The following is a 27252-nucleotide window of genomic DNA, read 5'->3' as shown; positions in this document are numbered from 1 at the left end:
TGTCTTTTTCCCCCACTTTGCTCATTTGTTTCTTAAATTCCATGTATAAAATCATGGTATTTGTCTCTTACTAACATATTTCACTTAGCATTATACTCTTCTCTAGCTCCCTCCATGCCATTGCAAATGGCAAGATTTCATTTTTTATAGCTGAGTGATGTTCCAGTGTGTGTATGTGTGTACACCACATCTTGTTTATTAGAAGCTGTAATGGAATAAAAGTGCAACTGCACAAAATAAATAACATGAATCTGAGAAGACATGTCTGAAGTAGTAAAACAAACAAACCTTTTTTAAAATTTGCGTTTCAGGGCACCTGGGTGGCTCAGTCAGTTAAGCGTCCAACTCCAGCTCAGGTCATGAACTCGCGGTTCCTGAGTTCGAGCCCCGCGTTGGGCTTTGTGCTGATGGCTGGGAACCTGGGCCCTGCTTCAGATTCTGTCTCCCTCTCTCTCTCTTTCTGCCCCTCCCCCACTCACACTCTGCCTCTCTCTCTCTCTCTCTCAAAAAATAAATAAACATTAAAAATTTTAAATTTTCCAGGTGCCTGGGTGGCTCAGCCAGTTAGGCGTCTGAGTTTGGCTCAGGTCATAATCTCTGGTTCTTGAGTCTGAGCCCTGCGTTGGCTCTGTGCTGACAGCTCAGAGCCTGGAGCCTGCTTCAAACTCTATGTCTCCTTCTCTCTCTGTGCCCCCGTCTCCCCCTCATCATGCTCTGTCTCACTCTTTCAAAAATAAATAAACATTAAAAAGTTTTATAAAAAAAATTTTAATTTTGTTTTAAAAACTATGCCACAAAATAAAAGATAGCTGTTAAACCCTCACCACTTAACCTGCCATGATTTTTAAAAAAATAATTCTCATATTTTGCATTGTAAATTCGCATATTGGAGATTTTCTGATTACCCATATTTTATGACATTTACTGCTATTATTTTGGGATGAATACTTACATGAAGTTTTAGGAAATGCAAGAATAGTGCCTCTTACTCTACATATAAATATTTCTGTATCTATTTATACCATCAAGATGAAAAATTAGTAGTTGTATAAGAAGCATGTTTTAGAGCCTAACTAGGTGTATAAGAGGAATTCACTTCGGTACTATTTCTGAAGAAACTCTCAAGCTCTCCCATTATGCATGGCATCTGATGCCAGTGGCACCATTTTCCCTCTTTCCTAGGAGCAACTATGCTTAGATGTGGCTACTTCTTCATCCTAAATTTTTTAAATGTATTTTATTATTTATTTTTGAGAGAGAGATAGAGACAGTGTGAGCAGGAGAGGGTCAGAGAGAGGGAGTTACAGAATCCGAACACAGGCTCCAGGTTCTGAGCTAGCTGTCAGCACAGAGCCTGACAACATGGGGCTGGAACCCACGAACCATGAGATCATGACCTGAGCCAAAGTCAGACGCTTAACCGACTGAGCCACCCAGGCGCCCTATACTTCTTCATTTTAAAGCACTATCCCTGACTTACTGTATCAGCCTATGTTTCCTGTGTGTTTACAAAATAGTTTTGGGTCATAAAATAGAACTTCATGGACTCTACTATTATTCCCATTTTGTAGGTCCTTAGGAAACAAAGCAGGGAAAGCCTGTCTCAAATCTTCCTTGAATGTGTCTATACCCATAGGCTCCATTTCCTTACTACTCATGTTCATTAATTGTTTTCAAAATGAAAATGACATTTTTCTCTGATCATAAAAAGTATTCATTCTACTCATTAGTAATTTGAAGAGTAATATGGAAAGTATGGAGAAGTAACTAAACCACTAAAAGGTATAAAGAAGAAACTAAGGCTCATTCCCCAGGGAAGTTTACCATAAGGATATTTTGCAAGCATCATAATATTAATAAATAACATAAATAACTGTGCCCTACACTATACACTAATTTTACATTCATTTTTCACAATGATTAAAAGTAAGCCCTGTAATTCATGGAAACAAATACCACACACTCAGTTAAAACCATCATGTAGAGTTGTTATACTTTAAATCAGTTGTTTTCACCTGAGGGAGATTTTGCCCCTCAGGGGACATTTGACAATGTCTGAAGACATTGGTTTGTCACAATTTGGAGTAGGAAGGATCATAGTGGCATCTAGTGGGTAGAAACCAGAGATGCTGATAAACATTCTAGAATGCATGGGACAGTCCCACAACAAAGAATTACCTGGGCACTGTGTCAATAGGGCTGAAACTGAGAAGCTCTACTTTAATGTGATCCCAAAACATCTGCAACATACCCAATTTGACGTTGATGAAGAAAGGCTCCAGATTTTAGGGAAAGTTGAAAAATGTAAGATTCTGTGTAAATATGACCATTGCTTTCTAAAATTTTTCAGAATTACCATGTGGGAATTCATTTAAATTTTAAATGACATATTCAGAAACCTTAATGGGTGGCTTGGCCCATAAAGCACATTTTAATATATTTTCTGAAAGTGACGAATCACCTATATGATTCAGAATCACTTTAATTCATTAGTATTTCCTGAGGGACTACTATGTGCTAACTCCATGGTTGGCAATTGGCAGTGAAGAGTTTATAGGGTTGATGGGACAAAACATTTGAAATCTAGTAAATCATGAAAGTAGAGATAAAAGGGCAGCACAATTATACTGACACTTTGTTTTCTTCAAGAGAAGGCCAAGACAAAAGCATAGAAATTACAGAGAAATACATTTTATGTTCATGTAGAAGAGCTTCTCAAAGTTTATATCTGTCTGAGAAGGCAGCAGGCTATCCCAAAGTTCTTTGGGAATGGACAACTTACAGATAAACTGATAATGTATGGTTGGAAATTTTTTAAAGGAAATGTTATCATTGAATGGGGAATTGGAAAAAATGACCCCGAGATCTTTCTAGGCCTAGGTATCTTTTTTTTTTTTTTGTGAGACCCAGTGCAAAATAAAAATCTGAATACCGTTGTTCAAAAATTAAGAATCTCAAAATGGTGACATGAGAATATTAAACCAAAGCTTCTATAGTTAAAGTCCTGTGTAAGTCTCAGAGCATAGGCCAGTAAAACCAATCCTAGATCTTACTGAGCTATGGGATTTTACTAGAATCCTACGCCCTCTTTCTATTTCTCTGACAATTCCCCTACCATCTCCATTGATGGCTTCTTTCTTCTCTTTGACATCCTTAAATGTGGGCATTTCTTATGACTCAACTCTTCATGTGCCTTTCTGCTTTATATATTTTATTTCTTCTTCTTCTCTCCTCATCCCCTTTCTCTTGCAGTTTATTCATCTTTTCTCTCTGTTCCAAGTATTACATGCATCTGTTTGACTTCTGAATCTATAGCTTTATACTTGAGTTCAATCATCACCTGAAGTTCAGTGATTGAAAAATCACACCATCTTTTCATTTAAAAAACAAAACAAAATATTCCTTCAATTTTTCCCCCCAACTCTGGATCCAACCACCAAATCTCTTCTCTATCCAAGTCATTTCAATACCCCCCTTATAAAACATTCTATGCTTGTTGGCATGCATATTATTTCTTAGTCACATGCTGTGTAATTGAGTGCTCCAAGCAGAACCATGAACACAGCCTGTAAAGGTAGAAAATCTGGATGCAATCTCATCTCTTTCAGTGATGAGGGAATGATTTTCCCATCTCCATGGGCAAATGTCTGCTTCCCTTTTCTCCTCTGTAAAGTGGGGATAGTATAGTACCTATCTTATGGCTACTGGAAGGTATAAATAGCTTATTTAATGTAAATCAGCTAGAAATAGTAAGTGCTCAATAACTGTTGTTATTGAAAGGTAATTGTTATTACTTTTATTATAGCTTTGCGATGTCTCTATGTTTAGAGTTTTTCATATTGAATTATTAAGAGTATGGGTCTTAAGAAGACAATACTAAAATATTCTATCTATATTTTTCCATTTGGTGACCTTGAAAGAGGCATTTTCCTGACATCCAAGTATGGATATGGCACTTTCTTTATTTCAAGATATTATAAGAATTGTATTTGGCCACAGAGATGAATACTTCTATTACAATGTCAGTTAGGAAATGTGAACCCTCCTCCCAATCATGCTAGTGTATTCTTCTTCAAGTACTTCTGTTACCATCATATGCATTCTTAAGAACTCACCCTCAATGACTTCACAATGCCCATGAAATACTATCCAGTCTTCTTATACTTGAGACAATCCACAATCTAGTTCCATCCTACCTTTGCATAAGGTTTTCCTCCACATAAAGCATCAATTGTAGTCAAGTCCGTCTAATCAACACCCAGAAACATATGATACAACCACATAACTCCTTTATTCTTATTATTATCATCTACTCTCTTTAGTTCTTCCTGTCTTTATGAAATCTTATTTTCAAGGCTAAGTTCAGATCACAGCTCTCCCATGGAATAAACGCACATAGCTACCCTGGCATTCCCTTTCATCCCCTGAATTCCTGTAACATTTATAGAGTACCTTTGAAATTTTTATATGCCTTTGTTCTCTTATTTCTTTTTGCATTGTGGTTAAGAGCTTACCCTTTGGAATCAGGCAGACTGTGTTCAGGTTCCACTTATTAGCTATGAGCCTTTGGGCAAGATATTTACACTATGTACGTTTCATTTTGTTCAGTCACCAAATGGGGATAATAATGATGGCTAACTCACAGGATGTTTATGAGGATTGAATTAATACATTAACACATTTAGCCCAGGATAATTATTAAAAAATTTTCAATAAACATTCGTCGGTTTTACTGTTATTGTTATTATTTGTATTTATCTACCCTCAAAGACTGAAAGTGCCTTGAAGGTAATGATTGTGCATTGTGTTTTTGTAATCTCCCTTACCATGGGACCTCTTGCTTTAATTAATTTAATTAAATTTTGCTGTGATTAATTGTTCTATCATTCTTTTTCATCCAAGACACTTGAGTTTTGCATGACAAAGAAGCAATCACTGGTGACTGAAGGGGGACTGTATTTCTTGGGATAATGTCAGTGACCTCGGTAGCAAGAACAGGCTCTGCCATTTCCTGTCACAGAATTGTCCTCTGGCACTCCGTGCTGCCTGCTCTAAAGAGTGTTATCAGCACACAAGGCTGACTGTATTTTGTTGCTGCAAATCTGTCCAAGGCAAGACCATATTTATTATGTTGCTATATGGTTTGATTACCAAGTCCATCCTATTGCTTACGCTAAAATACACAGAGCATGAAATTCTTCTATGAAATATTCCACATTGAGAGGAAAAACAAGGATTTCTGTGTCTGAACCAAATAGCATAAAATTGAATTTGTACTCTTGTAACATCAGTTACCTAGAAAAAAAAGTGTTGGTCATCATTCTAGACATTTTCAAATGCACTGATTATCACTGCTCTAATTTTTTTTTTCTGATCCACCTTCTTCAGAGCCAGGAATGTTTTCTTTTTCCTATAAAAATGTCTATTATCTGCTGAGGCATAGGAGCACATGTACCTCAATGTTCATAGCAGCACTCTCCACAATAGCTAAAACATGGAAAGAGCCTAAGTGTCCATCAACAGATGAATGGATCAAGAAGATGTGGTTTATCTATACCATGGAATACTACATGGCATTGAGAAACAATGAAATCTGGCCATGTGTAGCAACATGGATGGACCTTGAGGGTGTTATGCTGAGCAAAATAAGTCAGGCAGAGAAGGACAAATATCATATGTTTGCACGTATAGGAGGATTAGGAGGAACTTGACGGAGGAACAAGGAGGAGAAGAAGGGCGGAAATGGTGGGGGAAAGGGAGAGAGGCAAACCATGAGAGACTCTTGAATGCTGACAAAACCTGAGGACTGATGGATGTGGGGGGGAGGGGGGATGGGCATGGAGAAGGGCAGTTGTGGGGATGAGCACTGAGTGTTATGTGGAAACTAATTTGACAATAAACTATTTGTAAAAAAAAAATGTCTATTATCTCATTTCTGTAATTTCTGAAACCCTCCCTTTTGTTAAAATTATCTGTGTGTATTCTACTTAGTAATCTCCTCAAGAAAAGATCTATATCTGACATATCCCCACATCAATATTATTTACAATCCTTATAGTTGCCAATCAATGGCAGACACCCATTGGGATTTGCCTAAGCACAAAGAAGGGGTAATAACTTATTATAAAGTTAAAGAGATGTCTTATGGAACTCACGGGCAAGAAATATATCCAGGTCTTAGAAATCAGAATCAGTACTTAATCCCTATAGAAACTACAAGACACTTCTTTTTCCTCCTCCATATCTCTTCTCTCTTGGCCTCTCACTGACTCATTCTTTGCTACCAATGCAAACTGTCTTTTTCTACTTCCCAGTCTGCCTGAGTGCTATCAGCAACTCCTAAGTTTACATCTCTACTATTAAAGTAAGCAGTTTTGGTTGATTCTGGAATTTCATTATTTCCAGTTTCAGGTTCCCAAATTCCCTAGAGGGAATTTGATTGACATAGATTGGATTAGGTGCTTAACCCTAACTCAGTCACATCTAGTACAACCATATAACTATGTAAGTGGATTCCTAGAAAATAGGATACAGTTGCCCAAAAGTGAAAAAGAGAAGAGTTAAGAACAAATAACCTTTCCTATTACAGCACCTAATGCAGTGTGTTCACCCCAAAAATAGTTTGCTAATGTGGGTGGGAAAATAATTAAATAATCTGAATTTGTTTCTTGAACTTGATCTTTACATGAAGACATGGGGACATTTATTTCAGCCTGTTTTTACCTTTCTCAAAGTATGATGTCTTTGTTAATATGCCAAATAATATACAGAGAAATAATATACATGAAAATAACATGCTTTAGGAACTGCTCAAAGAGGCATCAAAAATCCAGGCTATTAGAGAGTTCTACTCAAATCTAGAAAACACCCCAAGAAGAGATGTTTGCCATGAAATATTAAGTGCTGTTTTTAAAAGGTTAAGCTTTTCACAGTCTTCAACTTTTTTTCTCTTGATTTATATTTCCATAGGAATTGAAATAGTAAATTGTCAAACATATGGGACATTGGTATTGTTTTTCAAGGTTTTCTTCCTTACTCTTTTCTTGTTTCTCTCAGATCTGCATAAAAAATGTCTTTCTCTGAAAATATTTTTTATCTCAATCTTTAGGCAGTGGTTGAATCTGTGATTAGGAAGTAGATGGAATATCATTTTGGTAAAATTCCTTCTGGGTTATTATAGATGTTTGATTATGTAAGTTTAGGTATTGAGCTCGCTGAAAACTTCTGGCTGCTGAGACATTTTTAGATCAGGGCACAAAATGAAGATGGTAACCAGGCAACATGGTTTTGTACAGTTATTAAAAATAAAATGTGAAGCTTCCACAATGCAGAATAATTCTCTGAGAAGTCTGTCTGATTTTCACTCTGTTATTGCCCGGAAAAGCAGGTACGTTCCAGTAGTTAAAGTTCAATGCCTACTTCGGGTTATGGGTTAAAATTCCTTACTTTGAAATGTTATGCTTATTGGAAAATTATATGCACACATGACTGTATCATAATATGATTTTTAAAATTCTTACACATTTATGCACAAAAGTATGTATTATAAATGTTCACATACTTTAATATGTAAGTATAAAACTGATCCTGCATTACTGAGGATGGTATCAAGTTTGAATGGATATGTGTTTACTCTATAAATTTTTTTACATTTATTTATTTTTGATAGAGACAGAGAAAGAGAGAGACAGAGCACAAGTGGGAGAGGGGCAGAAAGAGAAGCAGGCTCCAGTCTCTGAGCTCTCAGCACAGAGCCTGACATAGGGCTTGAACTCACAGACCATGAGATCATGACCTGAGCCAAAGCCAGACGCTCAACCGACTGAGTCACCCTGGCACCCCATGTATACTCTCTATATAGCAGTTTATTAATTAAAACGTTGGAAAAGTTTCATATAATGTATAAAAATTTTCAAAGAATGACAATAAGATGTGATTATGACAACATATTCAATCATTATTTGAGATTTCAAAAGACATTTGAGCAAGTGATATTATCTGAGTGATCATGATATATATACCAAGAATAGCTATGTTCAAGTTAAGATTCCTTGTCTTTTGTGTTTCTGATGTCTCTTGGACAACTCTTCTAGTACTGTGTATAAAATGCACATAGGAGCCATAAAATCACATAATATTCTAGGGCAATATTCTAGACTGCACATCAGAATAACCTGAGAAGTTGAAATACTGATGGCTAGGCCCACCAACAGAAACTCTGATTTACTGGTTTGGCCTTAAGTCCAGACATGGGAGTGTGTGTGTGTATCTATCTATCTATCTATCTATCTATCTATCTATCTACCTACCTACCTATCTATCTATGCAGATATTCCAGTGTGTAGCCAGAGCCAAGAACTACTATTGGAGACATAGATATTCTGTAAATACCTCATGTAAAATAGAAGATGAGTTCCCAGATAGAGGAACTCTATAGACATAACTATAACTATTTGTGTAGCACAGTTCTAGGGAAATGTAGTATGTATTGGCAAACATTCCTTTTATCTAAAGGCTGTATTTTATAAAAGGCTTATCTCATTTGGGGAATTTCCTGGAAAGATCTTCAGTGATTGTTTTAGATTTGACCTGATCTGACCCAGCTAGGTAATTGGGCCAGTGACCTATCTGAGAACTTAGTGCTATGTTCTTTACTGGATGTTGAGAAAGTAATAGAAGCTAAGATGAATCTTGGAGTTTATGGGGCAGAAAAGAATTCCTTTTCTCTGGTGGATTCCTGAAGGTATGATTTTTAAAAAAATGAAGGAACTTCCATGGCATCTACTCATCACAAGATAGGTTTTCAACCCTGATGGTGACAGGAGTACAATACCAGGATGTGTGTTCTATACATTGTAGGCTATGGTTTCTTTCAGCCTTACTATGCTCGCCCACTGAGGAGCCTCTTGGTGGCCTAGTGGGAAATCATAGAAAATCCTTAATGTTTTTGAGTCTGACAGGTAAATACACACACACACACACACACACACACACACACACACACACACACACACTTCTAATGCAAACAGCAATGTTAAGCCACAGACACTAACCCATCAATAAACAAGGTTTGGAGCACACTCTACTATTCTTGGTTTCGATAAAGATGATCCCTACTACCTACCATATATTCTTTTATGAAAATTCAAGCAAAATCACCATGTGTCTTTCCATGTTTTAGCTATTCCATCTGAACTTTTATGGTAAAGGGACATTTAAGATCAAACCCCATGGGGCACCTGGATGGCTCAGTTAGGCATTTGACTTCAGCTCAGATCATGATCTCACCATTCTGGACTTTGAGCCCCATGTAGGGCTATGTGCTGACAGCTCAGAGCCTGGAGCCTGTTTCAGATTCTCTGTCTCCCTCTCTCTCTGCCCCTCCCCCTCTCCTGGTTGTGCTCTGTCTCTGTCTCTCTCAAAACAAACAAACAAACAAACATTTTTTTAAAAAAGACCAAATCCCAGACATTAGGACTTCTTACCAAAATATTTCAGAATGTATTTCTAACTGCTAGGAACCTAGTATTTATATAATTGTCATGCTGTTATTACATCTGATAAAAATGATGATTTCTTAATATCATCTAGTACTTCACACATCTTTTTTAAAAAAATGCATATACTTATTTTTTAAGTACATACCCTGAAGTAAAATGGCTAGATCAAAGAGTTTGCACCTCTTTTATGACTTTTGATACATAGTGCTAATATGAATCACAGTCAAGATTGTACAAATTTGGCACCACAGTTATTAGGTTCATTGTTACTAAGGAGGAAATAAAGACATGGAAATAGGAGGTATATTGAAAATAACATAGCATGGATGAGGGAAGGGGAAGTTGAGGGAGGCAGGAGGGGAGCAAAGCAAGAAATTAGAGGAACAACATTAAAAACCCAAGCCCAAGTTAATGCCATTAACTGTGTGAGTTTTGGGGACTCCTATGTCAGGCCCTTGATCATCACTCTGTATAGCTGTATAGAACCAGCTAATGCAGCAGTTCAAGCTGAGCATCTTCATGAGGGTGGAGTAGCAGGAAGAAGGGCAGGAGCCTTCCACCACACCCTGTGGCCTCCAGGAAGTTGGCCTCTTCAAATCTCACCTCCTAAAGCACTCACTTGAGGGATGGCCTTTTATATTTCTTCTTGACTGAATTTGTGCACCCTGAGATGCCACAAAGCAACATATATTCCAGCTGTGAGGATCACAGAGCTCTACATGGCTTAGGAAATCAGGGAGGGGCTTTCTGAGAGGGAAGGTGGGTACTTTATACTGTCTGGAACTGAACTAAAACTGATTACATTAGCAAGAGGAAGGAACCTCTAGGTACTGAGCAACTTTAAGATATTTAGTTTAGTCTTTGTATTTTAAATCTTTACATCCATCTCTAAGGTAGGCACAACTGTACTCCTTTAATAGATTAAATAAATGCACAACTTTAACTTTTTTCCCTGAATAAGTGAAAGAATCAATGCATGCACAAATAAATGAAATAGCAAACGACTGAATATCCAGTTCAAAAATAAAATATAAACAGTGAGCGATTGACTTAGCATAAGAGAAGTTAAATAAAATAAATAGTAATTGGCAAAGGCAGGATTCAAACTCAGGTCTATCTGATTCAAAAGCCAGGACTTTGATAGATGAGTACTTCTTCAAGAGTTCCTGGTGTTAGGAGGCACTGGGGTGACTCAGTTGGCTAAGCATCCAACTCTTGGTTTCAACTCAGGTCATGATCTCAGGGTCATGAGATCAATGTCCATGTAGGGCTCTGTGTAGCCCTCTGCTCCTCCTGCCCACACTCCTATGTGCTCACTTGCTCTCTCTCTCCCTCTCTGAATGAATGAGTGAATGAATGAATGAATCCCTGGTGTTACAGTTCAAAGTTCTTTTTTTAATTTCCTCTTCTTGTATTCTCTTTTCTCACTTTACATGTCTGTATTAATTGTCTTTTAAGTCAGCTAACATTTGCACCCTTATTATATGCCATACATTATTATCACCACTGCATATATTCTCACATAGAAGCCTCTTAACAATCCTATAGAGTAGTTATTATCATCCTCCTCATTTTATAGACTGAGAAACTTAGACTTGTTAGCTCATTTGCTGAAGGTCATCTAGCTAGCAAGTGATAAAGTTAGGGATTGAATCCTAGAATTCTAGTTGAGGACGCTACTTTTAGCCATTCTAATGCTAAAACTATCAATTTAATATGTACTGCTTATACCCATATTTGTTCCCATATAAGTGTACTCAGATTACATAAAATGCCCTTCTGCTTCCCAGACAATTTAAAAGAGTGAAAAATGGCAGGCACTCTAGCATTATATAATATGCAACAGCCCTTCAGAGGCATTTTGTGGAATAATATTGCAAGCATTATTCCTTCTACCTCATCCATAACACTTCCCATGGGATTTGTGTTCTTTGTGGGATAATTTCCATCGCAATAACTCTTATTTGTTTTCTCAAAAATAATGGCTGGTTTCATCAGTAGATGCAGCCAGCAAATTTGGAGGTACATCTGAGAGCCTAGACTTATCCCACTAGATTAATAATGATTTTCTTGCCAAACTGACTCACATGCTCCAACTCCAGTTTACTTCAGTAAGTGTTTAGAGGCACATGGGAAGAAGGAGATGAAAAGGGCACAGTCTCTGCCCACTTGGAGCTCAATGTCTGTAGAGAGAGAGAGAGACAAGGATTTGCTCTCCCAAAGCACTGAGCAAGTGCAGTCTGGGCCACGTGCCCAGGGTATGAGGAGCATGTTGGGTGCCGCTGGACCCCACTGTGGATGCCTTACAGAAGTGGCCTCATACCAAGGGGGGAGGATCTCCGGCATCTGCAACTGTTCAAAATCCCTCATCTTGTAGAGATGGGAAAACCCAAATTCACTTATTATGGTTAAATTCATGCAATGCTTGGGGCGCCTGGGTGCCTTAGTCGGTTAAGCGTCCGACTTTCGCTTAGGTCATGATCTCGCAGTTCGTGGGTTCGAGCCCCACGTCGGGCTCTGTGCTGACTGCCAGCTCGGAGCCTGGAGCCTGTTTCAGAGTGTGTGACTCCCTCTCTCTCTGACCCTCCCCTGCTCACTCTGTCTCTCTCTCTCCTAGAAATAAATAAGAAAACATTAAAAAAAATTAAAAAAAATTTCATGCAATGCTTCCTATATTTTTTGTGGGCTAATGCAATGTTAGGGTTCTAACTGGGATCCAATTTGATCATTCCAGTTATCCGATCGGTTGCTATTTATTAATGTGATTATTAATAGGATAACATATTTCTAGTGATTTGAAACACTACCTTTATTCTCTAGTATATGAAATTCCCATATGCAGGGAAGTCTTCCTGGACTTTCCATTCTATCCCAGTGGTCCACTGATTTCTCTATTCTTGTGTCAGGACTTTTTTTTTAATCATAGAGATTTTACAGCATGTTGTTATAATATCTTACCTGATAGTCTGCCCTCCTCATCTTCATCTCCAGTCCTCAGCACTCATGCTCTATTGTTCCCCTTTTCAGAGGTCTCCTCATTTTTCTAATTTTTCCACAAACTTTGAAAGGAATTTGCTCCAGGGGGAAAAAGGATCTTAATATTTTTATCCAAGTCATGTAAAACATACAATTTAGCTTCAAGAGAATTGATATAAGAGAAACTTTTTAATACTTAATAATTAATTAGAACAAAACTCTTGAAGGTCAAAAGTCAACTTGATTACACAGAAAGATACACTTCTTTGTTGTTGTTGTTGTTGTTGTTGTTGTTATTCTTTTAATCGTAGTCTTCTCTTCCACTGCATCTTTTAAGTGATTATTGTTTGTGTATATGAGGGTACATTTCTCTGTGTTTTATTAAATCCTCCTTCTTCCCCAACTTCCCTTTGTTCTTAGTAGCTTTTTCATGGGTATATTCTCAGTGGCCTGAATACTCAATTCAGTAGAGATTGTACACCACTCACATTGCTGCAAAGGTCTACTGAAATAAGGGGCGATGCATTTCTTGGTGGTGGAAATTTCAGTGTCTATCATAATAATACATGCCTTTAAAATGTGAAAAGAAGCTAGCTGGAAGCCATAGAGGTGGTGGGAGTATACTGTAAACCTGAGAGCTCGGGCTCACCTGAAGGGAATAGTCATTCTTCAGCACCCAACTGCTGCCACATGGGAATGGGGTCTGTGTTACAAGATCTTCAGACTTTACAAGCAAAGCCAGCAATTTGGACTTACAAATGAAATTTTCTGATTTTTAAATTAGTTTTAGAGTATTCTTGGGAAAAGTAGAAAGGACAAAGTCCATACATTAAATATGTTTTGCCAGACATCAGTTGGCAACACCTGAAAAGCCAATGTCATTCAGACCAGACAGAGCTGTAGAAAGGTATCTACAATAGGATTTTTTTAACTTATCATGAATACATTCACTTACCAGGGATTCCACAACAACTGAACACAACCTTAGTGGCTTAAAAACAACCCAACTTTTTAATCTTACAGTTCTGGAGTCCAGAAGTCTGAAAAGAGGATGTCAATATGGCACTGCTTCCTCTGAAGGCTCTCAGGGGAGGACACTTCCAGCCTCTTCTAGCTTCAGGTGGCTTCAGGTGTTCTTTAGTTTGTGGTTACATTACGCTACTCTCTACCTGCATCTATACATGATCTCTTCCGTGGCACCGGCTCCCTATGGGTCTCTTATTAAGGAAACTTGTAATTGGATTTAGGGCCCAGTCAGACAATGCAGGACAATCTCATTCAGAGATCTTTAACTTCATTCCATTTGCCATTTAATTTCTTGTTATACATTTCCAAACTATTTTTCAAATATGGTCACGCTCTCAAGTTTAGGGGCTTATGATATGGACATAATGTTAAGTTTAGGGACTTATGATATGGGTATTTTTAGGACCACAATTTAACCCACTATGAGTTATGTCACAGAAATAGAAAAAGGGGTAAAACAAAGATCTGTTTTCAAAATTTGTTTTTTTCAATTTACCCTTTTGGTAGTAGACAATGAGTTCCTCTACTTCTTATTCCCCTCCTATTGTACCTTCTCCCCTCTCTCCTCTCCTTTCTCTCCTCCTTTACCTTCCTTCCTTCTGTCATTCTCTCTCTCATTATATCATTTTTCTTCTTCTTTTTATTCATTATTTCACTTATGTATTCTGCTAGTATTGCTTCCCTGTGATGTGCCAGGACCTGTGTGTTTCTAAGTCATTAGCACATCCTCCCTGAGTTGAACATAGACCAGATAATGCTAACAGCCTCTCCTTAGGCTGGTGAGAAGGAAGCCCTGGGTGTTCCCTGCTATTTAGGCTGACAGTGATATTCTAACCTGCAATGCATGACTTGTGTGGTTAAAGCAGCAATCAGGGCTATGTACTGGTCACTCTCCTATGCTGTGTGAAGCACCATTAGTATCTGTCAGCATCTCTTCACCAGGGTGGAGCAGGCAGCTGTGTCCTCTAACCTCCACTGATGCTCTGATAACATTCCTCTCATGCCACACACTTGTGAGGGCTTCTTCCTCCTCAGCTGGAAAGGTCACCTCCTAAACATACCACCTTGGTTGAATTATGTGTCTATTGATTTGCACACTCTTGTCTCAGCCACAAATTTCAGGAGACATTTGAGGGCAGCACCCCAGTGAAAGAGGAAAGAACCATATAAATGTAGTTGTAATGCCAGCTAAAACCCTTCTTGTTATTTCCATGTTGTTTTAAGTTTACTTCCAATGTTATACGAAGGTTGTACATGTATGCAGTGAGACATTTGCCTTAGAATCACCTGTACATTAATTTTTGAACTTGAAATAATCTGTTCAACAAAAGGAAATAATCTGTTCAACAAAAGGAACAATTTAATACTGAGAATTTCATCAGCTCCACATACAAGAATGACCTTTCTCTTTAACATAATTCTTACTCTGTTTTCTGTGAGCTGAAACCTTAGTGTTGATGCCTTGGGTTAAATTTTAAAACTCTGATAATTTAACCAATAATAAAGGCATGTGTGTCCAGATCACTTTTCTTCTGAGTTATTATAAGAAAGAAATAAAGTCTCAGTTCACTGGGGTACACACACATAACCCCGTATACATATATTATTAGATTAGATTACAACTATTCTACTTTCTGCTTCTGTCCCTGACTCTGTTGCATCTTGGTAATTGCACGTCTTATATTAAATATCCATTCCTTAAAAAAAAAAAAAAAAAAACCCAAGTGAAATCACTAGGCTACAGAAACTGTAATCATAGGCCAAGAGCACTGGGTTAGTGCCTGCAGCCAGAGGGAAAGCTTTGGACCATCATATAGTAGTAGCTCTTTCTGTATTAATAAGGCATAAGTATGATGTGTGCCTAACCCAAAAGGCAGTCAATTACATTCCAAGGCATTGTGGACACATGGCTACAGCAAGGTCTCTTTCAAAATCTTGAATCTTTCCTGGACAATTTCATTCCATATGAATTAAAATAAGTAGAGGGAACCAGTAAGACTTAATTTATCTCTTTCCATGGCCCTGCTAAAGAGAAAGAAACACATTGCTAAGTCCTGAAAGAAATCTGAGTCAGCTAAGCTGATAAATCAGCAAGGATTCACTAAATTGAGTGACATCTATTGACTTCTGCTTCTCTGAATTGTCTGAGGGGAGTTCTGTTTTCTGAAACTATTTTTTGCCCTAGCATGGTCAGCCCATGTCACCCATTTCACCATTTTGATTGGCTCACCCATTCCAGCAGCTGACCATAGAATTGTTTTGCTCTTCTACTTGTTGAACTGTCCAGTTTCCTAGTGGAAATGATATTTGAAATAGTAATTTGGTGATGGGCATTTATTAGAGAGAGAAGAAGTGGCATAATAAGAGAACTACAGAAATGTTCTATAGCCATGTTCTCAATTTTTAGAATATGAGAATCTCTGGGGCACCTGGGTGGCTCAGTTGGTTGAGCAACAGACTCTTGATTTGAGCTCAGGCTATGATCTCATGGTTCATAGGATCGCACCCTGCATCAGACTCTGTGCTGACAATGCAGAGTCTGCTTGGTATTCTCTCTCTGCCTGTCTCCTGCTCATGTGCACACAGGCACACACATTTTCTCTCTCTCAAAATAAATAAACATTAAAAAAAGAATATGAGAATATCCTGAGAAACTTGAGGGCAAAGAAAAAGGACTGACTTTCCTCTGGGAGCCTGATCTCTACTTCCTTCATCAGCTCTCCAGATGATTGTGATGCCCACCAAAATGTGTGAATCACTACTCTATGTATGGAAGTAAAAACTAGGGGCTAGATGCAGGATAATTTGGGTCCAAATTCCTCTCTGAGCCTTAGTTTCTACCTCAAAAATGGAGATATGGTTAGTGCCTACTTCTTAGGATTTATGTGGCACTCATGGAGGAAACGGATATGAAATGCTTATTCTTTTTTATAACTATTATTGCAATTCTCTATGACTAAGTAGAAATCTGACAAAGATTTTGACGTCTACTCACAAGAATAACTTTCTCATATTTACTCATTCATTGCATAAATGTTTATACCATTGGTTTATTAGAATTCTCATAGCAATTCTAGGTTGCATATACATAGAAGATGGTTCATTTATATTTGTTGATTTTAAGGCCTCATCATCCTGGGAGATTTTGTAATGCAAAATGGCTTCAGTATCCTTGCAACAGAGCACATGCTGTTCCATCTGAATAAATGTCTAATCTCAGTCCTCCCCCAACTTCCAGTTAAAACCTATTTTTACCTTTTCTCATATGCATTTACTCCCTCTAGGAAGCCCCCTGTCACTCTAAGGAAGTTCTTTCTCCTCTTTCTCCTCTTTCTCTCTCTCTACATGTCTGTCTGCTCCCATAGCACCATTTACCCATTCCTCATAGAAAGCATCATAGTTCTAATTTTATATTTATTTAAATGTACTTTTCAAATTCCATCTTCCCAATAGGGCTAGGCTAGCTATCAATCTGATGAGGGGCGATCTATGTTTTAACCCAACATTTGTGAGTGTAGAGAATTGTGCCTGTCACAGGGTTAAGTGCTCTGGAAATATATGATGGATGAGTGTGGTTATTTTACAAACACCAGTTACTATTTTACTTCACCAGGCACAATGCTGAGTACTTTACAAATAATGGCTCATATAATGCTTGTAACAACACTAGGTAGGTATTGATTTTAATCTTGTAATTAATTTTAATCCATAAAAAACAGATGAGGAAACATAGACACAGAATAGCTGAATAATCTGCTTAAAGTCATACTGGTGGAAAATGGAAATTGTTGGTGTTGGACTCACGCAGTGGGTCTCTGATGTCTATATTCACTTGTACATGATGTGGCTTCCTGGAAGAAAGTATGGCTCTCATACAGTTTGGTGTCGAGGTCTTCAGGAAACCACTCAAAAGTGGGTGTATGCTGTGTTTCTACTTGAGGGCTCTGAGTTTCCCCATCAGGGTCTGTGGACCTTCATAAAAAGTAATGAAGACACAGGGCTATTTCAGGTTACCTTTTAAACAACACTAAGACACAGCAGCCAGATTGAAATTCCAGGCTGGAGAGGCCAGAGTGATAACAGGACATACGGGTGAGGAACAGCTTTGGAGGTTGCAAAGGAGCCCAGAGCAGCAATGCTCAGGAATATATAGACACCGTGAGCACATCAGGAAAATTCACCAGCAAGTAATATATCATGTTCTATCTTCCCAAGCCATCTCAGGCTATAGGGTGGCAATCCAAAGCTCCTGCCATCCTGAGCCAGGCAGATGAGCAAAAGTCTCATCTACAGAAGCAAAGCAAAGCAAGGATCCTCTCATCTGAACCAAGGCATAAATTTGAGCCTAGAAGGTGACAATACTGGAACTGCCCGAGTCCCACCCACTGAAGATTCGGATTTGTTCAATAATCCTGCTTCTCAAAGTATGGGCAGGAGGCATGAGTATCAGTTGGAGCTTGTTAAAAATGCAGCATCTTTGGGGCGCCTGGGTGGCATAGTCGGTTAAGCGTCCGACTTTCGCTTAGGTCATGATCTCGTGGTTCGTGGGTTCGAGCCCCGCATCGGGCTCTGTGCTGACTGCCAGCTCAGAGCCTGGAGCCTGTTTCAGTCTGTGACCCCCTGTCTCTCTGACCCTCCCCTGCTCACGCTGTCTTTCTCTCTCTCTCTCTCTCCTAGAAATAAATAAAAAATATTTTTAAAAAAATGCAGCATCTTTGGCCCCACCCCAGACCTCCTCAATGAGAATCTGCATCTTGGGAGAGACACAGGAAATTAATATATACATACATTTAGAAGCAAGAGAAGTTCTTAACTTACAGGTGAGGGTAGGCAGCAAGCCCACAGGGAGGAGGAAGAAGAGAAAGAGGAAGCTAAGTACCAGCTATATATGTATGAGTGAGAAGGACGGGAGTTTTGGTTCAGAAAACTTGCCCCTTTTCCATTTTTTGCTGTAGTATGTACAGACAGCCCTCACAGTGTTTGCTTGCTTTCCCAAAGTCTGTTTGTTCTCAATCAGAACAGAGAGAGGTTTTGACAGCTGCTTCCCTTTTCTTCTCTTCTAAATGTTCCACAATCACCTACCTGTGTGGTTAGCCACACACTAGTCCTGCCTTCTTCAATGGGCTTTTTCATATCCAGCAGACACAGGATTCAGAGATAGACATTTTGAAGTGGGAGACATTTTCAACAATGGTGTTTTCTCTAAAGATGTTTTCTTCTGAGCTGGGGCAGGTATGAATCCTTGCTAGAGTTTGAGACATTTTGGTAGTTCCTATTCTGAGGTTAGTTTGGAATTCAGAGCTGTGGCATGTGCCAAAAGGTTTACTTCTGAAGTTTCTACATGTTCTGTTGAAGGCCCTTCTTCCTGAAGTGTGTGTTGTTTTGGTGTTGCACAGAGCTTCAAGGTGCTGTGATAAAGAAGAAGTGTTTTGGCTGTTTGGGTACATAAAAACTACCTCAGATGTTACTGGCTTAAAAAACAGTAACAGTGGTGCAACTAGAGCTGGTCTTGGCTAAGTGGTTCTTCTATTGCAGTCAGCTGGAGGGCTGTGCAGGCCAAAGGAGTTCTGCTGAGCAGGGTGGAGATTGGCTGGGCTTTTTCCACATGATCTGACATCGTCAAATGTCTTTGAGCACAGCATCTGGTTTCCAAGAAAGAGAATTCCACAAAAACAAGCTGCAATGAGTACAGGGTTTCGCAATGTCTGCTTGCACCACACCTGTCAATGTCCCACAGACAGGGACACAGTGCCTAAGAGAGGACCTGTATAGGGGTATGAATCCCCAGAAGCATGTTCCATTCCGGGACCATTGCCACAATCTACCACTGTTAATTAACTTTTTTTTTTTTTTTTCCAGGCCGGCTGGGGTTAGGAGGAGGACAAGGGGCAAAAATAGTGAAAAAAGTGAGAGCTGGTCACCAGTCACCATATATGAGTGTGTATAGGTATATACATGATTGAATGCATACATTTAGTGTTCTTGGAAACATGCAGGACCCCTCTGTTCCCCCCCCAAAGATTCTTTGTTTGGAAATACTAGGTTACTCTACTTAATAGTTGTCTGGAGGCAGGGTTGTGGGAGAACAGCTAGGCAGAAGGAGGACTTCCAGACAGATAGCTTTATCAGTATTGGTGTTCGAATGTGATCACCTATTCTAGCCAGATTACTTTGAAATCCATTAAGAGTGGCTATAAAAGGATGACAACATCCTGAAAAATGGCCTAAGGAATATAAAATATATTTTATTTTCCCTAAAATATTATGTAATCTCTTGTGCTTTATGTTTTATTTTTACATTCTTATGTACTTAGTTCAATTTTTCCGTTTATAGTAGGTTTAATGTATGTCAGGCCATGAATTTGGTGCCAGCCACGTAATGATAAATAAAGTTAACCTGATGTGCTCTTCCCAGGGAGTTTGGAGTCTGGGGCTATTTTTTTTTTTCCTATAAGGCCTTAAAGGGAACACTGAGTAATTTAAATAATGTGAAAACATATCCATTTCCTGCAGTTGTTAACCTTGAACTCTGTAAGTTTCCAATGTCTTCCCACAACCACAAACAAGATGCTGGGAGGGAAGGAGGTAGTGTCGTCTTTATTTTTCCAGGAAGATGAAAGGAAGATCAGGAAAGTGTGGACTTGCTATGTTCCCCTGTCTTAAAGACATTAGTGGAGCTGGTCCTCAGGCCCACCCTGGTATTACTGAATCTTGTCTGACTCTTATAAGGCCTTGTGGCTCCATGGCAACATTTAAGGCTGCACTATTTAAGAGGTAGTGAGAGATTGGGGCGCCTGGGTGGCTTAGTCGGTTAAGCGTCAGACTTTCGCTTAGGTCATGATCTCGCGGTTCGTGGGTTCGCGCTCCGCGTCGGGCTCTGTGCTGACTGCCAGCTCAGAGCCTGGAGCCTGTTTCAGTCTGTGACTCCTTCTCTCTCTGACCCTCCCCTGCTCACGCTGTCTCTCTCTCTCTCCTAGAAATAAATAAAACATTAAAAAAAATTTTTAAGAAAAAGAGGTAGTGAGAGATTCCCTGTAGACATGGCCTCTTGATTTTCTGCTCCTCACACGCATCAGTTCATTCAGTGAACAGCACTGAGCTTTATGTTAGACTCATATTTACTTATGCACTTTCCAGAAACTTTGATTGTGATTAAAACATCAATTACATAATGGGACATTGCTAAATGAATGGAGGGTTTAAAATTATATTCACAGGTCAGTAGATTACATAATCAGAGATGCAGGATGGCTTCATGGTTGACCTTGGGCATGCTTTTATTTCACCTGAACCTACATTTTCTCATCAGCAAAGTGGGAAGGATAGTAGTTTCTGTGTAGGTTGTTGAGATGAATGAAATAATCCAAGAATATAGAAGCACAGAATCCTATCCATATTAAGCTCTGAAATGATCAATTATTATCTTGATGATGATTATGAAGACACTGTGTCCATAGTCTGGCATCACTAGACATGCAAGGCTTATTATCATTATGTCATTGTTAAAGTCTGTAATGCAGATTTCAGTGTGGCAATGTTACTTGTAGGCCACATCTCTGCCTGGCAGATTGAACTAGGGATTTAACCATAGGTGAGCCCTGGAATATTTTTTCTTTCTTTCTCTCTCTCTCTCTCTTTTTTTTGATTGACATAAAAGAGCATCTAGTCTACTAAACCAAAGAAAAACCATCACTTGTATTTTTATTTCCCAATGTTCCAGCAGTGCCCCACAAGCAATGACCTTTTCATTTAACTCTCTTTAGGGTTTGATGCCTATTTTACATCACGCACACTTGAAAACAACAGAAGAAATGTGTGGTTTGCTGAATACTGGGAGGAAAACTTCAACTGCAAATTGACAATTAGTGGGTCAAAGAAAGAAGACACAGATCGCAAATGCACAGGTAATTTCATTCTCATTGTCCTTCTCCTGTTACTCTATGTGGTCAGCATTGAAATGTCTGCATAGCTGATAGAAGGAAGCTTGGCTGGAGACAAATTGAAAAAGTAAATTGAATTTTACTAGATTGTTCAGAAAATGGAACAGGAGCATAAGTCTTGCAGGACAAGAGAAGTGCAGGAAAAAATTTGTATTCTTTTCTGCCTGTCCATCTAGCAGGAATTGACATTTTCATTGATTCTTGGAATTCAAGAGTCATGTTGTTTTGAATGCTCTCAGTGATAAATATTAGTTCATGTTTTAGCCAGGAGTATGAAGTCATTTTCACATAGACAAACTCTGGCAAATCCCTTATCATCACCAGATTTAATGGTTATCATGGACTGTACTATGTATTTGATTAAAGAAACAAAACACTTGGATTTAAAGTAATGAAAATTGCAATGGATTTCTATAACATCCAAGTTAATGAGTCATTTGCTATTTAAAATATGCTTAAAAATATTTAGGGGGGCACCTGGCTGGCTCATTCAGTAAGGCATATGACTTGATATTAGAGTCATGAGTTCAAGCCCCACATTGGGCAGAGTTTACTTAAACAAAAAAGAAAAACAACTTCAACCTTGTAGGTAACTTTGCATAATTATTCCAAATTAAAAAACGTGTGTGGGATGCCTGGGTGGTTCAGTCGGTGCTGTCATCACAGATTCTACTACAGAACCTTTCTCCTCCTTGCTCTGCCCCTCCCCAACTCATGCTTGCTCTTTCTCTCTCTCAAAATAAGTAAACATTAAAAAACTGTGTATGCCATGCATATATTTTTACATACACGAAGTAGTCAGAAAACAAAATTAAACAATTACTCATGCCTTCGCAAATAATTACTGAGCAACCCCTTCTTGTTGATCACAATACTAGGCACCGTGATGTGATGGTAATCAAGCCAGGTGAAGACCCAGTTTTTATGTTGCTCAGAGAATAGTGGGGGAAAGATTGACATTATTCCAGTCATCTCTCCATGAATACATAATTATAAATTGCAATAAGTGTCCTAAGGGCTATGTGGGCATATAACCAAGAAATTTCCCTCATATTGGAGGCAGAAGGTGTCTCAAAAGACCTCGTTGAGGAGTGAGTAGGTATTGGCTAATTAGGAAAAGGGAAGAACAGATAGGAGAATTTCTTATGGGGAATAATATGGCAAAGGGCTTATAGCAGGAGCACTTCTCGTACCTCAGAGGATAGAAAAAACAAATATCTGACAGAAGTACAGTGAATAGGTTGAATTTGTGAGCTGAGGCTGCTTGTGTAGAGATGTGGATAAAGAATAAGCCATGTGGGGACATATGTGGAATTTGGTCATCCCCCTAAGACTACTGGAAACTGGGTGTGGGGGGAATTGGATGGGGGAGTGCAAAGGGTTACAGAAGCATGTGACATGTTCTACTATCTCATCATCTGGCTCTATATAACATAGCAATACCCAATTTCATACTTCATTAGCCTTTATCATTCGTAGTGATGACCTTGAAATACCACAAAACCCTAAAATGTTTCTCTGTATGATCTAGAAAAGCACACTCATGTTGAATACACTACTGTTTAGTTTATCTTTGCAGTGTGAGTCTTTAAATATTGTTCATCCAGATACTGTAGATTGATGCATTCAACAAACACCTATTAATTAGGAATAATGCATGTGAACTATGGTCCTGAAAACATCATAAATGGTGTAAGGATGCTTAAGTTTAGACCTTGTCCTCAAGTTGTTTTCTGAAGGAGAGATAAAATATGAACAGCGATATAAGTAAAAATGATACAAAATCAATATATTGCATGATTAGTTAAATAATTCAGTATATTACAATATCAGATTAACCATTTCCTAGACATTAATGTATAGCAACAGTGTTTTCAGAAGTATCATCCTTAAAATATTGGAGGGAGGAAGGAAAAATTTATTTCAATGTTGACTAGACTTGGATGAAACAAAGCTCTCAAGAGGAAACCTAAAAAAATTAGTTTGACATCTGGATAATTTGTCTATATGACAAGCAACATCCAAGTGTACTGGAAGTATCTAAATGATTGATGACAGTTTTTTGGCTTCTTGTGACATTTTATGTTCTGTGGAGTCTGGAAGGTAGATTGTCTTAGGACCATTAGGGCTGTTCTAAGGCCAGGCTTTATGCTCTTAAGGTTCTAACACTGCTGTTTTGTTTTTTTTTTAATATTTTTTTTATTTATTTCTAGGAGAGAGAGAGAGAGAGACAGCGTGAGCAGGGGAGGGTCAGAGAGAGAGGGAGTCACAGACCGAAACAGGCTCCAGGCTCTGAGCTGGCAGTCAGCACAGAGCCCGATGCGGGGCTCGAACCCACGAACCGCGAGATCATGACCCAAGCGAAAGTCGGACGCTTAACCGACTAAGCCACCCAGGCGCCCCTAACACTGCTGTTTTATCTGTAGTTACATTTTCATACTGATTATCAAGAATTGCAGTTTATAAAAACAAGCTCATTATCCAAATCCTCCTCTTTCAAAAATGGATATAGAAGAGTTTTTCATATCCAATTCCTTCCATGTGAAATATCTACGGTCACATTTATTAAATTACCTGTGACCGCAAATTATTTAAATAATATCTTTGTTCTCTTTCTTTCCTTACCACTTTCACAGTTGTTAGATTTGCCATATTGAATGTCGACAAATACTATTACCATCATTGTGTCTCTTATTCCTGTTACTGGATATGAATACATGGATGACCTTGTGTTTCTTCTGGTACAGCCTTTTCCTAAATGCAACTAAACCTATATTTTTCTTTGGAAGTATCCACAAAAACTATTTAAAAAATTGTGACCTTTAGGAACAGTTTAACCTTGAACAATTTGGATTGGAACTGCTCGGGTCCACTTAAACAGGTTGTTTTTCTATAAAGACAGTACTGTAGATTTTTTTTTCTCTAATGAGATTCTAAATAACATTTTATGTAGCTTACTTTATTAGAACATAGTATATAATAACTATAACATACAAAATGTGTGTTAATTGACTATGTTATTGGTAAAGCCTTTCAACAGTAGGCTACTAGTAAAGTTTCAGGGGAATCAAAAGTTATAGGTAGAGTTTTGGCTTTGCAAAGAATTCCCCTAACCCCACACATTGTTCAAGATTCAACTGTATGCTTCAACTTGGAAATGGAATAATGGAAGGAAAAGTGTGCTGAGATTAACTAGACTACAAGGAAGGAAGAGATGGAGAGAAGTAATAGATGGGATTGGATTAGTAAGAGTTCTTGAAACCATGGTGTGAAATGAAGCTTTAATGATGGAAAAGAATGGATGGGAGAGGCAAGTGTTGATGGGCTTAAGAATGTGGATGATGAAAGGGAAAGCTGCTTTGTTAACCAGGTTTTGAAACATTAAAAGAAAGCACACATTGGAAAGAAATATCCAGACGAAGAAGCAGGCTGAGTAGTGGGGCATTGCAGACACGAGTCTGGCTCCAGGAAGCATAGATAGTGGATGTTCTGATGACTGCAGAAAACAGCCCACCTCACAGATATTTCTCTATGTCTGGGCTCTGCTAATGAATAAGAATGTCTTGGGGACTCTGAGTGGCTCAGTTGAGCATCTGACTTTGGTTCAAGTCATGATCTTGCAGTTCGTAGGTTCCAGCCCCATGTTGGACTCTGTCCTGACAGCTAGCTCAGAGACTGGAGCCTGCTTCAAATTCTGTGTCTCCTTCTCTCTCTGGCCCTCCCTCCTCTTGCTCTGTCTCTGTCAAAAATGAGTAAATATTAAAATAGAGAGGGCAAGATGGCAGAGAAGTAAGGAGCTCCGTCCTTGCACTCGCGCTCATACCTCACACGGAAAAGATCTGAAGCCATTGGAAACTTTATGAAACCTGAGAGATTGGGAGAAAAAGGATGCAGAATCCACTGAGTAAGCCTTCTAATGCGAGTGCGAACTGGGGAAGATAAAATCAGGCCGGGATCAGAGACTCCAGGATTGGAGGCGATCCCCCTCTGCGGGGAGTGAGAGGGGGAAAAAGAGAGAGTCCAAAACAGAAAAACCTCCACTAGGGGAAAAACCTCCACTCGGGGCATAGAAAGACCCTGCGCATGCGCGCCAAATACCTGCACACCAGGTCCCCTCGCTACAACTGGTCCCGGAGGGGCTGAACGCACAGACTGCTCCTTTGTACTTGCTCTTGGCTGGCTGGACTTCTAGAGTAGCGGCGGGCCTGGCGCCATTGTCCTCCTGGCTGGCTGGGCCCCTGGAAGAACCGCGCATGGACACCGGGCATCCAGCGCTCCTGGCTGGCTGAAACTCTAGAGGGAAGGCAAAGAGCTAAAAACTGGGAGATTTGCCTGCGAGTTCGTGTTTTGGGTGATGAGACATAGAGGGATCTGGTTTTCCTCACTCCAGTGGGCTCCACACACCCAGCAGGCAAGCCCCCTCCCATGCTTGCCAGCCCTACCCAGAGAAGGAAGCAGCAATTCTGACTCCACCCCCAGAAGGCTACCTCAAGAAACAAGCCAGAGTACACAAGGTGGAGAGTCCCAAAAGTCACTATGAATAGGAAAATAAAATAACCAAAGTCCCAACAAGAGAGACCAAGAGATACCATTCAAAAAACACTCTCTGAAAGGGTAGGCCCTGGACAGTCAAAGAGTCTTCTTGGGTACAGAGCGCTCATAGGTGCAGAGAGCATAACAGGTCTTTAAATTAACAAGTGCCAGAAAGGTAACTAAAATGACAAAACGAAAGAGCTCTCCTCCAAAGAAACTATAAGAAATGACAGCTAATGAACTGCTCAAAACAGATATAAGCAGCATAACTGAACAAGATTTTAGAATAATAATGGTAAAATTAATAGCTGGGCTTGAAAAAAGCATAGACGACATCAAAGAAACTATGGCTAAGGACAGAACGGAAAATAAAAATAGGCATGAAGAATTAAAAAATGCGATAAATGAGATACATAATATATTAGAGACCTCCAATGCACAGATTGAAGAGGCAGAAAGGAGAATAAGTGACTTAGATGACACCATTATAAAAAAACAAGAAGCTGACAAAAAAGAGACAAACTGATCCAGGAACATGAAAGAAAGAGTTCGAGAGCTCAGCGATACGGTCAAACGCAACAATATCCGTATCATAGGAATCCCAGAAGATGAAGAGAGAGGGAAAGGTGCTGAAGGAGTCCTGGAACAAATTATAGCAGAGAACTTCCCCAACCTGGGGAAGGAAGTAAAGGTTGAAATACAAGAGGCTCAGAGGACTCCCCTCAGACATAACTTGAATTGATCTTCTGCATGGCATATCATAGTGAAACTGGCAAAATATAAGGACAAGGAGAAATTATGAAAGCAGCTAGAGAGAAAAGGGCCTTAACATACAAAGGGAAACCTATCAGAGTGGTGACAGACCTCTCTACTGAAACGTGGCAGGCCAGAAAGGAATGGCAGAAAATCTTCAATGTGATGAACAGGAAAAATATGCAGCCAAGAATCCTCTATCTAGCAACTGTCATTCAAAATAGAAGGAGAGATAAAAATATTTCCAAATAAACAGAAATTGAAAGAATTTGTCACCACTAAGCCAGCCATACAAGAAATCCTGAAAGGGACCCTCTGAAGGAAAGGTTGCAAGGAACAAAGATACCAGAGACACCACCACAAACATGAACCCTACAAAAGATACAAAGACTCTAAACCCTCATATTTCAACAATAACACTGAATGTAAATGGGCTGAATGCTCCAATCAAAAGATATAGAGTAGCAGAATGGATAAAAAAAAAAAATCCATCTATATGCAGTCTACAAGATACTCATTTTTGA

At 39.0% G+C, this 27252-nt stretch overlaps 1 protein-coding gene across 1 annotated transcript in view; it reads left to right on the top strand.

Annotated features, from left to right (window-relative positions):
* The window catches only part of GRM7 (glutamate metabotropic receptor 7), an 898068-nt gene that overhangs the window by 533878 nt on the left and 336938 nt on the right, over positions 1 to 27252 (top strand). Inside the window, exon 5 of the mRNA XM_039243211.1 lies at positions 21266 to 21406. Coding sequence (XP_039099142.1) covers positions 21266 to 21406 — 141 coding nt within the window. The remainder of the gene's footprint in view (positions 1 to 21265; positions 21407 to 27252) is intronic.

This window comes from Hyaena hyaena, unplaced genomic scaffold (assembly GCF_003009895.1).
Source record: "Hyaena hyaena isolate Hyena2069 unplaced genomic scaffold, ASM300989v1 scaffold_223, whole genome shotgun sequence".
NCBI classification, from domain to species: Eukaryota; Metazoa; Chordata; class Mammalia; order Carnivora; family Hyaenidae; genus Hyaena; species Hyaena hyaena.
Note: the sequence above shows the minus strand (reverse complement) of the source record. Positions and strands in the feature narration are given on the sequence as shown.